Source organism: Anolis carolinensis, chromosome 5, assembly GCF_035594765.1.
Source record: "Anolis carolinensis isolate JA03-04 chromosome 5, rAnoCar3.1.pri, whole genome shotgun sequence".
Classification (NCBI taxonomy): domain Eukaryota; kingdom Metazoa; phylum Chordata; class Lepidosauria; order Squamata; family Dactyloidae; genus Anolis; species Anolis carolinensis.
The window spans coordinates 2,274,483-2,290,228 of record NC_085845.1 but is presented as its reverse complement, the minus strand read 5'-3'; the positions used below and the strand labels follow the sequence as shown (position 1 = coordinate 2,290,228).

General features: G+C 47.3%; 1 protein-coding gene across 1 annotated transcript in view; it reads left to right on the top strand.

The window, feature by feature from the left end:
* LOC134299221 (cytochrome P450 26B1) overlaps window positions 1-13,850 on the top strand; it is a 40,930-nt gene extending 27,080 nt beyond the window's left edge. The window contains exons 3-6 of the mRNA XM_062981361.1: window positions 1,557-1,832; window positions 2,594-2,749; window positions 3,895-4,176; window positions 10,134-13,850. Coding sequence (XP_062837431.1) covers window positions 1,557-1,832; window positions 2,594-2,749; window positions 3,895-4,176; window positions 10,134-10,526 — 1,107 coding nt within the window. The 3' untranslated portion in view covers window positions 10,527-13,850. The remainder of the gene's footprint in view (window positions 1-1,556; window positions 1,833-2,593; window positions 2,750-3,894; window positions 4,177-10,133) is intronic.
* The last annotated feature ends 1,896 nt before the right edge of the window (window positions 13,851-15,746 follow it).

The following is a 15,746-nucleotide window of genomic DNA, read 5'->3' as shown; positions in this document are numbered from 1 at the left end:
GCATGGGGCGGGTGGGTGGATTTGACCTGGATTGTAGGTGGGAACTGAGGAAACTGTGGTGTCTCCCACTGACGAACCACTGCTGAATGAATGCAGTTTAACAACACTTGAGCTGCCATGGCTCAGTGCTATCTCATCCAGTGGTTCCCAACCTTTGGGCTTCCAGGCGTTTTGGACTTCAGTTCCTACAGTTCCTAACATCTGGTAAGCTGGCTGGGATTTCTAGAAGTTGAAGTCCAAAACATCTGGAGGCCAAAGGTTGGGAACACTGATCTAATCCAAGGCATGACAAAGAAATCATGGAACAGGAGCCATTGCTAGACCTTGGACTTTATATGAACAAGACTGTTTCTGAGGACCCGTTGAAAGCTCAGTTAGTGCAAAATCATGGCCACCATTATTTCCTGTGGATAAGAAGAGGCATCTCAGTTTTCAACCCAAATGGTTCAGCAGATTTCCCTGGTTGGCCTCCTCTCATGTCCAAGGTGCCCTCTGAAAGTACAGTGCCGTGTTTGAAGGAGAAGGTGGGATGAAGATGCTCATCAGCAGCTTGGTGCCTTGGTGGCTCAACCATTGGTGTGATGGAAAGATGGGGTAGAAGTCTTCAGTGGACACCAAAAAACAAAGTCCCATCAGAACAACTAGAGGTTGGCTGAATACTTCTTGGTGGAAAATACATGGTGGAAAACATCTTGATGTAACCTGTCATCATGATAAAAGAAATAAGAAGAAAGCAGAAGAAAACAGAAAGAAGCTTCTACCAAGTGTGGAAACGACTGTCCTTTGTGGCCAACAAGAAGTAGCTTAAAGAGGGAGCAAGGATTCAGGACCTGTTCCCTGTGAAGAACCTTTGCACAATGATGGTCATTTCAGGGCCTTGTTGGTGGTCATTTCAATGGTGGTCATGTCAGGGCCTGGTTGAGATCTCCTCCCAGATCAGGAGGCACTGAGAAAAGTGGTCTTGAGAGTCATAGGCCAAAGGAGTGCAATATGTCAAAGTTGACTTGGTGCCCAACGACAACAACAACATTGTAATCTTTTCTAAGAAGGAAGTCTTTCAGAAATGGTCAGGCTTTAAGGGGGAAAGTGTGAACTTCCAGGTATCTTTGGACTACAGATCCCAGCAGTGAGCACTTCTTCATCTGGCTGTTGGAGGACCAACCAGCCCTGGAAATTCACAATGGACTGGCAACCAATGGGCTGGTGCTGTTTTGTGCACTTTGAGGAGCATTGGCATAGATGGTGCAACCCTTCCTTAATTGCATTCAATACAGCTTTGCACTGCACAGGCATGCGGTAGGATCTCAACCATCACCTGTCAGTCATGCAAAGGATCTTTAGGGCCTTCAGCAGCATTGTTCTGGCTTCTCCTAATGAATAATAATAATAGTCATTATTATTGCTGAAGAAAGTCTTGATACCACCACCAGGTTCTTCTTTGGGATGTTTGTGTTGTCAAGTTGATTCTGCTCATTGTAATTCATCTTAGTTGAAGACTGAAGTCCGTTGGTTGTCTATGTCGCTATGATGTTTCATGCGTGGGTTTCCTCTTCCAGGTCTTCTCCCGGATCTTCAGCCACGAAGCCCTGGAGAGCTACCTTCCCAAGATCCAGATGGTCATCCAGGACACGCTCCGCGCTTGGAGCAGCAACCCGGACCCCATCAATGTCTACCAGGAGGCCCAGAAGCTCACCTTCCGCATGGCCATCCGGGTCCTGCTGGGCTTCCGCATCCCGGACGAAGAACTGGGCCACCTCTTTGAGGTCTATCAACAGTTTGTGGAGAACGTGTTCTCCTTGCCTGTGGACCTGCCTTTCAGCGGCTACCGGAAGGTAAGAGGCGGCTCCGTTGTGCATTGCCAGAGAACCTGACTTGCTTCCAGGAGACACGGCCTTGGTTTCAAAGAGTTCTTGCAGCAGGTGCTTGATTTGGGGGACAAACCTGGTTCGGAGGCAGTGATGTCATGGAGCAAATGCATTAAGCATCTCAGTTGCTTTGGCCCCTTCCACACAGCTGAATAAAATCCCACATTATCTGCTTTGAGCTGGAATATATAGCAGTGTGGACTCAGATAACCCAGTTCAAAGCAGATATTGTGGATGACCTGCCTTGATGTTCTAGATTATATGTCTGTGTGGAAGGGCCCGTTGAGGATGACTTTTAAAAAAATTAATAAAACAGGAGAACATACACTCACACTTTTCAAAGCCATTCTTCTGTTCACCTCTTGTTTGCCTTGAAATTGCAAACCCTGGGACATGGGAAGCCTAGTCAGATCCAAAGAGCCCCTTCCAGATGGAGATGGCAATGCTAGAGGAACCAAGGTTCTTGTTGGGCCTACCCAATACAATACAATACAATACAATACAATACAATACAGGCCCATGGGTCCACAACTGCCTGGAAGGTGGCTGGATGGCTCTCATTTAGAGCTACAGACACTTTCTTTTGCTCTTTCTATATCAGAAAGGAACAGCTGATAGTGAAGGAGAGCTGTGTTTTTGACTTTGCCGTTTGGGCATTGCTGCTTTGTAGAAAGCTATTCCATCTTTTTGAAATAATATATATATATTCCTTTGTCTCTTTTTTGCAGGGCATCCGCGCTCGAGAGGCGTTGCAGAAGGGCCTGGAGAAAGCCATCCGTGAAAAACTGCAAAATACACAGGGCAAGGACTACTCAGATGCCCTGGATATGCTTATCGAGAGCGGCAAAGAACACGGCAAGGAATTAACAATGCAGGAACTGAAGGTACGAGGAAACTGGCTCAGCGGAGGAGACCTGAAGTTGTGTTCAGTACCACTAGGGGCACTAGACTAATTCTTGCATGTTGAATGAAAGCAGTTTAACACTACTTGAGCTGCCATGGCTCAGTGCTATGGAATCCTGTACGTTGTAGCTTTGCAAGACCTTTAGAGCGCTGGTACCTCACTAACTACAATTCCCATGAACCCCATGAATAAGTTATTATTTTGATTGAACTGAACCAGAGTAGATCCATTGAATCCACTGTTGAGTCAAGCCATAGGTTAAATAATTGATTGGGTCTGACCATGGCATTTCAGCCATTGAATCCAACATGATTTGGCAAATTAGAATTGTAGAGTTGGAGAAGACCACAAGGGCCATCCAGTCCAACTCTGTATGTCGAAGACAAAAACCCAGAAGATCTGAATGGTCCAAAATGCGGCGGCCAGGCTGCTAGCGGGATCATCTATAAGATCCCATATTACACCGATTCTGAAACAACTGCATTGGCTACCAATAGAACATCAGATCTCTTACAAGATACTGATCCTGACATTTAAAGCTCGAAATGGCCAAGGACCATTATATCTTAGGGACCGCCTCATTCCTTTTTCCCATCAGTGGTCACCTCAATCCTCCCAGGAAAATCTCCTCTACGTACCAGGCCCTAGGGAGGTACACCTGGAAGCTACAAGGCGTAGAGCCTTTTCGGCCGATGCTCCAATTCTGTGGAACTCATTGCCTCCATATGTTAGAGCAATGTCGGAGTTGGGACCTTTTGTAAAAGCGCTCAAGACTTGGCTGTTTGGTTGTGCATTTAAGTAAATCAGATCTAAGTTGCCAAATAGTCACTGTTGAATGTTTTTATGTTGAATGTTTTTATATTGTGGAGTGATATTTTAAATTGTAAGTCGCTCGGAGGACTCTGGTGGAGAGCGACTAATTAAGAAATAAAGTGAAGTGAAGTATTGAATGCAAGGATTATTTGGAGGGAAGCTGAAGGAACTATGATCAAAGTAAAGGAAGTTCTTGAAATCTATGCTTTGGAAGGAAAGGCAAGATGGTTTCCAGTTTCCAAGCCATGCCCCTGGATAGAGGTCTCCATGGGTCCCTCACTGTTGTAACTTACCGGCCTACTTGCCTTTTAGGACGGTACCCTTGAGCTGATCTTTGCCGCCTACGCGACCACCGCCAGCGCCAGCACATCCCTGATCATGCAGCTCCTGAAGCACCCGGCCGTCCTGGAGAAGCTCCGGGAAGAGCTGCGGAGCAAGGGCATCCTCCACAACGGCTGCCTCTGCGAGGGCTCCCTCCAGCTGGACACCATCAACGGCCTCCATTACCTGGACTGCGTCATCAAGGAGGTCCTGCGCCTCTTCACCCCCATCTCCGGAGGGTACCGGACTGTCCTGCAGACCTTTGAGCTGGACGTGAGTACAAAGACCCATCTTCCACCTCCTCATGCATTGCTCACTTGAGAAAGGGGGCCTAGAATGCGCTCTGATTTGATTCCAGCACATGGAGGGAAACTCAATGTCAGATCTCAATGCCAAAGCACATGCACTTCATATGTGTTGACATTCATGTATTTCTGGGACCTATTGTGGAACAAGGATGGAAATCATGTGGTCCCCCAGATGGGGATGGACTGCAACTTCCATCATTCCTACCCAGCACAGATAGTGGTGAGGAAAACTGGAAGTTCTAGGCCAACAACATCTGGAGAGTTGCACACTCCTAAAGTCCATGCAGTCCAGTGCCATCAGAGCAGGAATCCACAACTGAAGCACAGCTGAAGGATGCCTATCCAAGCTTTGTTTAAAGACCCCCCAAAGAAGGAGAACCCACTGTCCTCAAAGGCAGTCCATTCCACTGTAGAACAATTCCTATCATGAAGAAGTTCTTCCTAAGTTTTAGATGGAATCTCTTCCTAGCGTTTGAATCCATTGTGTCCTAGAGCGTCACCTGTAGAACCTGACCTGCTCCAGTGGCATGCCCTCCAAAACCCCAAGCTGATGCCAAAGTAGGGTTTGGTGGAGCTCCTTGTTACCACTAAACCATAATGTTTGTTGTTGTTAACTTGCATGAAGTTTTCGACTTATGGTGACCCTATGAACCAGAGACCTGCAAGTCACCCTATCCTCCACAACCCAGCTCAGGTCTTGGTTCCTTGGTTCATCCCTTTATCTAGAATGGAGACTTCATTCTCTTTTCCTGCTGCCTTCCACCTTTCCAAGTATTATGGTATTTGGGTCACATCTTCTCATGATATGTCCAAAGTATGACAGTCTCAGTTTAGTCCTCTTGACTTCTTCGGAGAGTTGAAGTTTAGTTTGCTCTTTGTAGTTATGCGCCTTCAGGTTATTTGTGACCTATGGAGACCAAACAGCGAACCTATCGCAAGTCTTTCTGGGGCTGAGAGTGTGCGACTCACCCAACGTCTCCAAATAGGTTTCCATGGCTGAAGGAGAACCAGTGATTAATTGCAACATTCACACTGGCTTCCAACAGACAAGAGTTCTTTCTCCCATCCTGGACCTTCCACAGATATATAAACCCCACTTGCCTAGTTTCCAACAGATCTCACAACCTCTGAGGTTGCTTGCCATAGATGTGGGCGAAACGTCAGGAGAGAATGCTTCTGGCCACACAGCCCAGAAAACTCACAGCAACCCAGGGAACCAGACTCCTTCATTTGTCTTGCAGAACTCCCCTCCAGCCTCAGATTTCCTTTTCTTCTTATCCATTTTCTTCACTCTTGCAACCACATGTTGAAACTGGAAATGCAACATCATTGGACAGCCCTGACTTTGGCCTGTTAAGATCCCAACCATAAGAGTGCCAAGTTCTCCATTTGTTACATCGCATCACCGGCCCAGAAGAATCCCTAGAAGAAGTTGTGTTGGGAAGAGCCGTTCTCCGTGTCAACATTTCGGGGCATGGGTCTTGTTGACAACCCATAACAAATGGTTGCAGGCAGGAAATCTGAAGAAGGGTGAGAGGCGGGAAGGTTAGGCCCAGATGCCTGGATGACACGATGGAAGGTTCGGCTCATGGAATCGGATCGGGTGACGCAGCTTTGCTCAGCCTCGTGCCGTGGGTTCATATCCATTCTAATGGGATCAACGGGCGAGATGCTCCGCCGCAAAGGCCAATCTCTTTCTGGGAACACCCCCTCTTTGCACCCCAAGCGTGGTTCACCGCTTTGCCACGCATGAAAGCCATGCCGTTGCCGCCCAGCCTCTTGATCCTCGTTCAGGAAAGATGAACGACTGAGTGAGAGAACGCAATGCTCGGTCACCCTCATGGTGCAAAGTCTCCATCCCGTTGCCTTTTCGTTCTGCAGCCTTGTGTCCCCTCATGCGCCAGAGCCGTGACTCACATTCCAGACGCAAAGGCCAACCTCTCTCTGGCTCTTTGTGTCCCCTCTTTGCACCTCCAGCATGGCTCGGTACATTGCCGCTCTTGAACATCATGCCGTTGCCGCCCATCCTCTTGATCCTCGTTCAGGAAAGATGAACGAATGACTGAGTAATAGAATGCAACTAAAGGCTTACTCATTCAGTCATCTTTATGGCATAAGCTCTCCATCCCCGTTGCCCTTTGGTTTCGCAGCATTTTGGCCCCTCATGTGCCGAAGCTGTGACTCACACGCCCATTGCAAAGGCTCTTCATTTCTGTGCCTAGACATGTCCCCTCTTTGTACCCCAAGTGTGGTTCGCCACATTGCCACGTGCAAACATCATGCCTTGGAGATGCTGTTGCCGCCTTTCCTCTTGATCCTCATTCAGGAAAGATGAACGACTTGCGTGAAAGGACGCAACCGAGGGCTTTACTCACTCGGTCATCTTCTTGGCGAAAGGTCTACGTCCTTATGACTGTTCGTTGGCCCCGATATGTCATTTGCCGCAGCCGTGACTCACATGCCTGCGCAACCTGCTCCTCCGATGTTTACGCGCAAGGCTGAATCACAGAACAGAGCCGGTCCTGATCCAATGTGGCCTTGCCACACATTGGGAAACCCACAAAACCCCAGCCTTTGGGATCTGCGGCAGCCTTCTTGCCGTGTTGCCGGGCACGTTTGAAACTGGCACCCACTCTTTTCGGTAAAATGACACCCAAGCGGCAGCTGATCCGTCTGCCCTGCCGGGAAGCTTTGGCCTTTGGAAGCATCGAGGAGCCAGTTCTTAACCCGACACTTTATTTTTCTTCATGTCTACGGCATTTGGAGTTTCGCTTTCGGCCGGAGCCAAGGCTGGGACGCTGGCAAAAAGGGGCTCCGTATCTGGCCGAGGTCCTGGCAAGGCCTGCGTGGCATGCACAGACTGCAGCCTGTGTGTACACGTGTGTGTGTGTGTGTGTGTGTGTGTCGCACCCCTCCCTTTCTATAAATCCCCATCCCGACTTTGCCGTCTTGATCTCTCATTTCATAATTAGGACCACATTGCAGACGTTGAGCTGCCACCCTTCCCTTTGGGCGTGGGGAGAGGAGCCTGTCACCGTCGACTCAAAGAGTTGGAAGAGACCCCAAGGGCCATCCAGCCCAGCCTCATTCTGCCAGGCAGGAGGACACAGGGAAAGCTCTCCTGACAGATAGCCAGACAGCCTGTGCTTCACTGTCCTCCCAGGAAGCATATTCCTCCATTGAACTGACAGGAAGATCCTCCTAATGTTGAGATGAAATCTCTTTTCCTGCAGTTTGGATCCAGTGCTCTCTTGAGGAGAAGAGAAATACTCCTGCCCCTTTCTCCTCCTTGGGGCCTCTTTTCCCATATTTTAACACGTCTTTCGATTCCCCTTCTCTCGGCCTTCTTTTCTCCAAGCTGAACCCACCTTGCTCCCGAAGCCGCTCCAGACTGTTTGGTTCATTCCTCCAAACATTTGACCGTATGGGCCGTTCCTCTCTGGACACCTCCTGCCTTGTCCACATCTATATGTTGAGTTGCTTTGCCCAGAATTGCACCTGGGTTTATTCCAGGCCTCACCAAAGCGGAATAGAGTGGGTCTGTGATGCCTTTCAATCTGACTCTCGATCTGGACATGTCTGCCAATCATCCAGCAGAATTATGGGAAATGTAGTTCAGCCCCTGGTGGCACAGTGTGTTAAAGCACTGAGCTGCTGAACTTGTGGACCAAAAGGTCCCAGGTTCAAATCCCGGGAGCGGAGTGAGCACCCGCTGTTAGCCCCAGTCCTGCCAACCTAGCAGTTCGAAAACATGCAAATGTGAGTAGATCAATAGGTACCATTCCAGCGGGAAGGTAACGGTGCTCCATGCAGTCATGCCAGTGGCCACATGACCTTGGAGGTGTCTACGGACAACGCCGGCTCTTGGGCTTAGAAATGGAGATGAGTACCAACCCCCAGAGTCGGACACGACTGGACTTAACGTCAGGGGAAAACCTTGACCTTTACCTTTAGTTTTGCCTTTGGAATTTTCAGCTAGAGAGGTCCTCGGCTTCCCTAAACTACATTTCCCAGAATTCTGCTCAGGATCAGGAAGCCCCAATCAGGGGAGGGGAGAGATGTGTCCCTCCGTTGAAACAGCCAGAGTTCCAATGAATGGTTGAATCTGCAAAGAGAAGGACTGACGGATACTTCTAGTAAGTCAATCTCTGTGCTGGGCTGGGAAGAAATCCCTCAGTGGAAGTTCTATTAGTTCATATGAGAAAGAGACATTCAAGGAGATAGCTGTTTTGCTTTCTGCCTGGGGGAATAATTTGTTGGGAGGTGTTAGCTGGCCCTGATTGTTTCCAGTCCGGAATTCCCATTTTCTGAATGTTTTCTTTTATTCACTGTCTTGATTTTAGAGTTTTTCAATGCTAGTAGCCAGATTTTGTTCATCTTCATGCTTTCGTCCTTTCTGTTGAAATTGTCCACCTGCTTCAGGTGGATTTTAATGGCTCTTTGCTATGTCTTCTGACATGGTGGTTGTGAGAGTGGTCCAGCATTTCCATGTTCTCAGATAATCTGCTGTGTCCAGGTTGGTTCATCATGTGTTCTGCTCTGGCTGACTTCTCTAGTTGACTTAGTCTCCAGTGCCTTTCATGTTCCTTGATTTGTGTCTGGGCATTGCTGCATGTGGTGGTCTCTATGTAAACTTGTCCACAGTTGCATGGTGTATGGTAGACTCCTGCAGAGAGGAGAGGATTCCTCTTGTCACAGAGCGTTTGTTGGATTTTCCTAGTGGGTTTGAGATAGTTTTTAGGTTGCATTTCTTCCTCAGCTTCCCTCTGTGGTCAGTGATTCCCTTGATGTATGATAAGAACACTTTTTCTTTGGGTGGATCTTTGTCTTTCCTTTCATGGCTTGTTCTTGGCTTTACAGCTCTTCTGATGTCCATGGTGGAGTCTCCATTGGCCTGGAGAGCCCAGTTTAGGGGGTTCAGTTCACCTTGGAGGAGGTGGGCGTCATATTTGGTGGATTTTCCTAGTGGTCTGTAGATAGTTTGAGGGTTCTGTTACTTCATCAGCTTCCCTATTACTAGGACGCAATGGCTTCAAACTACAAGAAAGGAGATTCCACCTGAATATGAGGAAGAATTTCTAACTATGAGAGAGAGAGAGAGAGAGATAGCTGTTCAGCAGTGGAACTCTCTGCCCTAGACTGTGGTTGAGGCTCCTTCTTTGGAGGCTTTGAAGCAGAGGCTGGATGGCCATCTGTGAGGGGTGCTTTGAGTGTGATTTTCCTGCTTCTTGGCAGAATGAGGTTGGACTGAATGGCTCACGAGGTTTCTTCTGTCAGGGGAATCCGTCGCCCTGACCGATGGATGAGTCAGGTCTCACCTTCTCATCAGTCAGACCATTTAGGCATCAGTGAAAGTAGCTCAGTCATAAATTATCTGCTGATCCCAGTGGTTCTATATGTTTTATTTACAAGCTATTTACAACACTAAATACCATCACTCTCTAGACACATGTTCCCTCAGCAAGGGCAAAGCATATGACGAATGTTCCATCCACTAGTTGAAACTGAAGTCTTGACCCATTGGCCCTGCAGGCAATCAATCAGGGCTGGCAAGTAATTAACTCCTGGGCTGCTGGAAAGCTTGCCGGAAGACATAGACAGTAGACACAATCCAAGAGCAACAGTTGATTGAACATTTCACAGTATAACAACAAAAGCACTAACATCTTCCAACTCTAGGATTCTGGGATTCTCTTGAACTGCTTTGCCCAGGATTGGCCACAGTGTGATTCCAGGTAAAGAGGTCTAACCAGAGCACAATACAAAGGCACTATGACTCTCGTTATAGTAACAAAATGTTCGCTATTGATACTTTGAAAACACTTTGGATACTTTGGAAACACTTTACTATCAATACTTTGGAAGCGCCCTCCTGGAATGGTGATTATTGACCCGTTCTCTTGTCCTCCTCTCTCCCCGCAGGGCTTCCAGATCCCCAAGGGCTGGAGCGTGATGTACAGCATCCGCGACACGCACGACACGGCCCCGGTCTTCAAGGACGTGGACGCCTTCGACCCGGACCGCTTTGGCAAGGAGCGCTGCGAGGACCGGGACGGGCGCTTCCACTACCTCCCCTTTGGCGGGGGGGTCAGGACCTGCCTGGGCAAGCATCTGGCCAAGCTCTTCCTCAAGGCGCTGGCCGTGGAGCTGGCCAGCATGAGCCGCTTCGAGCTGGCCACCCGGACCTTCCCGCGCATCACGCTGGTGCCGGTGGTGCACCCGGTCGGCGGGCTCAAGGTCAAGTTCTTCGGCCTCGACTCGAACCAGAACGAGATCTTGACCGAGGCGGAAGCCATGCTGGGCGCCACGGTGTGAGCCGCCTCCTCCGCTGGCCCCGGACTGAAACGGCCGCCGGACCCTGCCTCCCCCGAGACACCTTTCCCCGCCGGACGTCTTTGTGCAAAGCCTCCCTGGACGGAGAGGCCAAAACTGAGGTGGCATTTGAGTGCCGGGAGGGAAAGGACCCCGGGCCGTCTCCGCTGTTCCTTTCCTGGACGCAAAACAGTCGATACGCAACTATGAAATGGAAGGATTTCTGCTGCAAGGAGGACCTTGCACAACGTCCCTGCGAGGCCTGGCTTCTCTCTCTTAATTTTATATCTCTGTCCTCTGCCCAACCACGACTTCGAAAGCAACAGTGTTATTAGAGCCAGCGAGCTGCCAGAGTGTTAGGGAAATAATAGTGATAGAAAAATAATTATGGTTTCCAAACAAACAGCACTTCTGACAAGGTTGTTCCCAGAAATCTATCAAAGTCTATTAAGTGGGGTAAGCAAGCGAATTGACATAATCATTGCATCCTAGAGTTGGAAGGGACCCCCAAGGGCCACCTAGTCTCACCCCATTCTGCCATACAGGGAGGCACTGTGTAAGCACTCCAAAGTTGCTCTGTATTTAAACTTTTTCTCTCAGCTTCTCTTCTCCAAGCTAAGCCTCCTTCGTCACTTCACTTCACTTCACTTTATTTCTTAATTAGTCGCTCTCCACCCGAGTGCTCCGAGCGACTTACAATTTAAAATATCATTCCACAATATAAAAATATTCAACCTAAAAACATTCAACAGCGACTAATGGCAAATTAGATCTGATTTACTTAAATGCACAACCAAACAGCCAAGTCTTCTCACCTCCTTATGCTGCTCCTCAGAGAGATCTGTAGTTTCCAGACCTTTGACCATGTTGGTCAACCTTCCTTTGTATTCCACCTTCTTTAGAATAAAACCAAGAGGTTCCCAAGGTGGCTTTGTATTGCCGTCATTCTAAAGTGGACAGCGGTGTTTCAATGCAATAGCATCCTGGGAGTTGTAGTTTTGGGGAGGCGTGGAGAAAGAATCCGGTCACCGTCACCATCTTTTATTTATTCGTGTCTAGCTGTCGTTCCTAGATTGCAGTGCTTGGCCCGCTCTTCACAGAGCGAAGGGGAGGAATCTCAGGACGAGAGAGCTGCCTTGAGAAACGGATAGACTTTGGTGTCAAATCCGCGAGACGGGGTGAGCTCCCGTCTGCCAGCTCTAGCTTGCGGGGATAGACTTTGGCTGCGTCTCTGCTGCAGAATGAATGCAAGCGCCACCTCCCTTTAAATGCCATGGCTCAATGCTGTGGAATCCTGGGAGTTGTAGTTTGGCGAGGCCCCACCTTTTCTGGCAGAGAAGGTCAAAGGCCTTGTAGAACTACGACTCCCAGGGCTCTTTGTAGCATTGAGCCAGGGCAGTTAAAGCGGTTTCAAACTGCATTCATTCTACAGCGTAGACGCCCCTCCAGACCGGTAATGCAGGGAGAAGCGTAAGGGACGTACATCTACCCTTTTTTTTTACATAACATATATAAATATTAAAGCCTATGTATCTATCTATATATATCTGTATCCATGTGTATATTGTATCTAGGCAAGGAGCGCTCATGTTTGATTTACCGTGCCCAACTAATATAACTTGACTATATGTGTTTGTGTATATATATGTATGTATGTATATGTATGTATGTGTGTAAACTATATATGTATATGTTTGCCTGTGCGTGTCTACACTGCTGAACTGATGCAGTTTTGAGCCCACTTTAACTGCCATGTTATTCTGGAGCAATGCGTTAAACCCTTGTGCCGGCTGAACTGCTGACCTGAAGGTTGGGTTGCGGACCTGAAGGTTGCCGGTTCGAATCCGTGAGACAGGGTGAGCTCCTATCTGTCAGCTCTAGCTTGTGGGGACATGAGAGAAGCCTCCCATGTCAGGGGGAAAACATCTGAGGTTCCCCTGAGCAACGTCTCTGTAGACAGCCAATTCTCTTGCACCAGAAGCAACTTGCAGGATGTTCTCAAGCTGCTTCTGGCATGTACTCTTTGCAAAACTACAATTTCCAGGGCTCCCTTACATTGGCACCGAACTGCATTCATTCTGCAATGTAGATGTACAATGTGTGTGTACACACCCATGCATACATATACATATATGCGTATACATATATATATATATATATTTATATGGATAATGTTACTGCATTGGGTTTGCAGGATAAAGCACTTTCGAGACTCAGATTATGTGTTTGTCTTGTGTTTTCCTTTTTTTATTTTAATTCCCTAGCACAGATTCAATTTGCTCTATTATTTTGTACACAAACGTGGGTGTGTGCGTGTGTGCGTGTGTTTGGTCTGAGTTTATAAACTATTATTATTATTGTTGTTATTGTTATTATTATTGTTATTATTATAATGATAAGTACTATTTTTGTTATAATTCCAAATAGATATTTAGTATTAAAAGTGTTGCCGTTATTATTATTTTTTAAATAAAAAAAATTATTTGTTATTTAGTAAAGTATGAACTACATATTTCCAGCCCCGACTCCCTCTTTCCTCGCCTCTTCTCCCTTATCGTCAACCTTGGGGGCGCATCTACACGGTGGAATTAATGCGGTTTGATGTCACTTCCAACTGCTGTGATTCAATGCTATTAGATAGGAGCTCTTGGTGGCGCAGTGGGTTAAACCCTTGTGCTTTCAGGACTTTATCAAAAGGTCTGCGGTTCGAATCCAGGGAGTGGGGTGAGCTCCCATCTGTCAGCTCTAGCTTGTGGGGACATGAGAGAAGCCTCCCAGCAGGATGGTAACACATCTGGGCAACGTCCTCGCAGATGGCCAATTATCTCACACCAGAAGCGACTTGCAGTTTCTCAAGTCACTACTGACACGAAAAAAAAAATGCTATTGGATCCTGGGATTTGTAGTTTGTGATCTAGACCTTGCAGAACTACAACTCCCAGGGTTCCTGTAGCATAAAAGCCATTGAGATTGAAATTGGTTATTTTTGAAATCGTGTCTGAAGTGACTTGAGAAAAAAATAATGCTATCGGATCCTGGGATTTGTAGTTTGCAATCTAGGCCTTGCAAAACTACAACTCCCAGGGTTCCTGTAGCAGAAAAGCCATTGAGATTGAAATTGGTTATTTTTGTAATCGTGTCCCAAGTGACTTGAGAAAAAAATAATGCTATCGGATCCTGGGATTCGTAGTTTGCGATCTAGGCCTTGCAGAACTACAACTCCCAGGCTTCTGTAGCATGAGAATAAAATGCTATCGGATCCTGGGATTCGTAGTTTGCAATCTAGGCCTTGCAGAACTACAACTCCCAGGGTTCTGTAGCATTAAACCCATAGGGATTGAAATTGATTTTTTTAAAATTGTGTCAAAAGTGACTTGAGAAAAAAATGCGATTGGATCCTGAGATTTGTAGTTTGCGATCTAGGCCTTGCAGAACTACAACTCCCGGGGTTCTGTAGCATAAAACCCATAGGGATTGAAACTGGTTTTTTTTAAAAAATGTGTCAGAAATGAATTGAGAATTACATATACCAAAAACAAATGTTTTATCAACATATTTTACAGAATAAGTGTGTACTTGAAATGACTTGAGAACGTACTGCAAGTTGCTTCTGGTGTGAGACAACTGGCCATCTACAGAGACATAAAAACGTTGCCCAGGGGATACCCAGATGTGTTATCATTGTGCTGGGAGGCTTCTCTCATGTCCCTGCAAGCTACAGCTGACAGATGGGAGCTCACCCTCTCTCATGGATTCGAATCAGCAACCTTCACGTCAACAACCAAACCTTCAGGTCAGCTGTTTGGCCGGCACAAGGGTTTAACCCATTGCACCACGAAATAGGTATCAAATTGCATTAATTCTATAGTGTAGACCAGGCATGGGTAAACTTGGGCCCTCCGGGTGTTTTGGACTCCAACTCCCACAATTCCTAACAGCCGGTAGGCTGTTAGGAATTGTGGGAGTTGGAGTCCAAAACACCCGGAGGGCCCAAGTTGGCCCATGCCTGGTATCGACTGTGTCATGGAAAAAGGCAATTGCAGCTGTTGGGTGGTGAAGGTATATTTTCGTGCCATGTGAAGATGTGTTTCGTGTCATGTGAGGTTCGAGATTTATATATATATATATATATATATATATATATATATATATATATAGTGTATTTGCAGAAAAGAGGGTCAGTTCGCCATTTGGAAGGAGCATTGGTCGTGCAGCCACATTATATTTGTGCATTTGTGTGGGTTTCGGTGGGAGCCGTGCCGAAGCAAAGACGAGCCCGGAAGAGCGGCGTCCGGCATCCGTGCTATGAGATAATGTGTCGTGTATTTTGTGGTCTTAAGATTAAAAAATAAAAAAGGGGGGGGGAATAATCCATGTGGCTATTTTATAGACTTCCATAATAAAAAGAATGTCAAATCTCTACACTACGTATTATTATTTTTTTGGTCTTTGCGGAAGATCCGAACCTGGGACGGAGATCAAGACGAATCCAGGCTGGAAAGTTGGGCCAAACTTTGGAAGTAATGCAGTGTGGCCCAATTTGGAAATTCTGTGGTTCAATGCTATGGGATCCTGGGAGGCGCACTTTTATTTGGTCCTTGGTTTTCTCAGCCAAAGAGTGCTGGTGTCTCATCAAACTACAACTCCCAGGATCCCATAGCACGGAGCATTTGTCATAATTTTGTGCACAAAAAACCAAGTGCATCACAAAACTGGTGCATCTAGACCAGGCATGGGCAAACTTCGGCCCTCCGGGTGTTTTGGACTTCAACACCCACAATTCCTAACTGGCTGGGTTGCTATGAGTTTTCCATGTTCCAGAAGCATTCTCTCCTGACGTTTCGCCCACATCTATGGCAGGCACCCTCAGAGGTTGTGAGCTCTGTAGGAAACTAGCTCACAACTGTTGGAAACAAGCGGGGTTTATATATCTGTGGAATAAAGTCCAGGGTGGAGGCAAGGCCACCTTGATTAGCATTGAATGGCCTTGCAGCTTCAAAGCCTGGCTGTTGCTGACTGGAGGCACCCTCTGTGGAATGATGTACAGGGTGGGAGAAAGAACCCTTGTCTGTTGGAGGCAAGTGTGAATGTTGCCATTGGCCACCTTGATTAGCACTGAATGGCCTTGCAGCTTCAAAGTCTGGCTGTTGCTGCCTGGAGGCACCCTCTGGAATGATGTCCAGGGTGAGAGAAAGAACTCTTGTCTGTTGGAGGCAAGTGTGA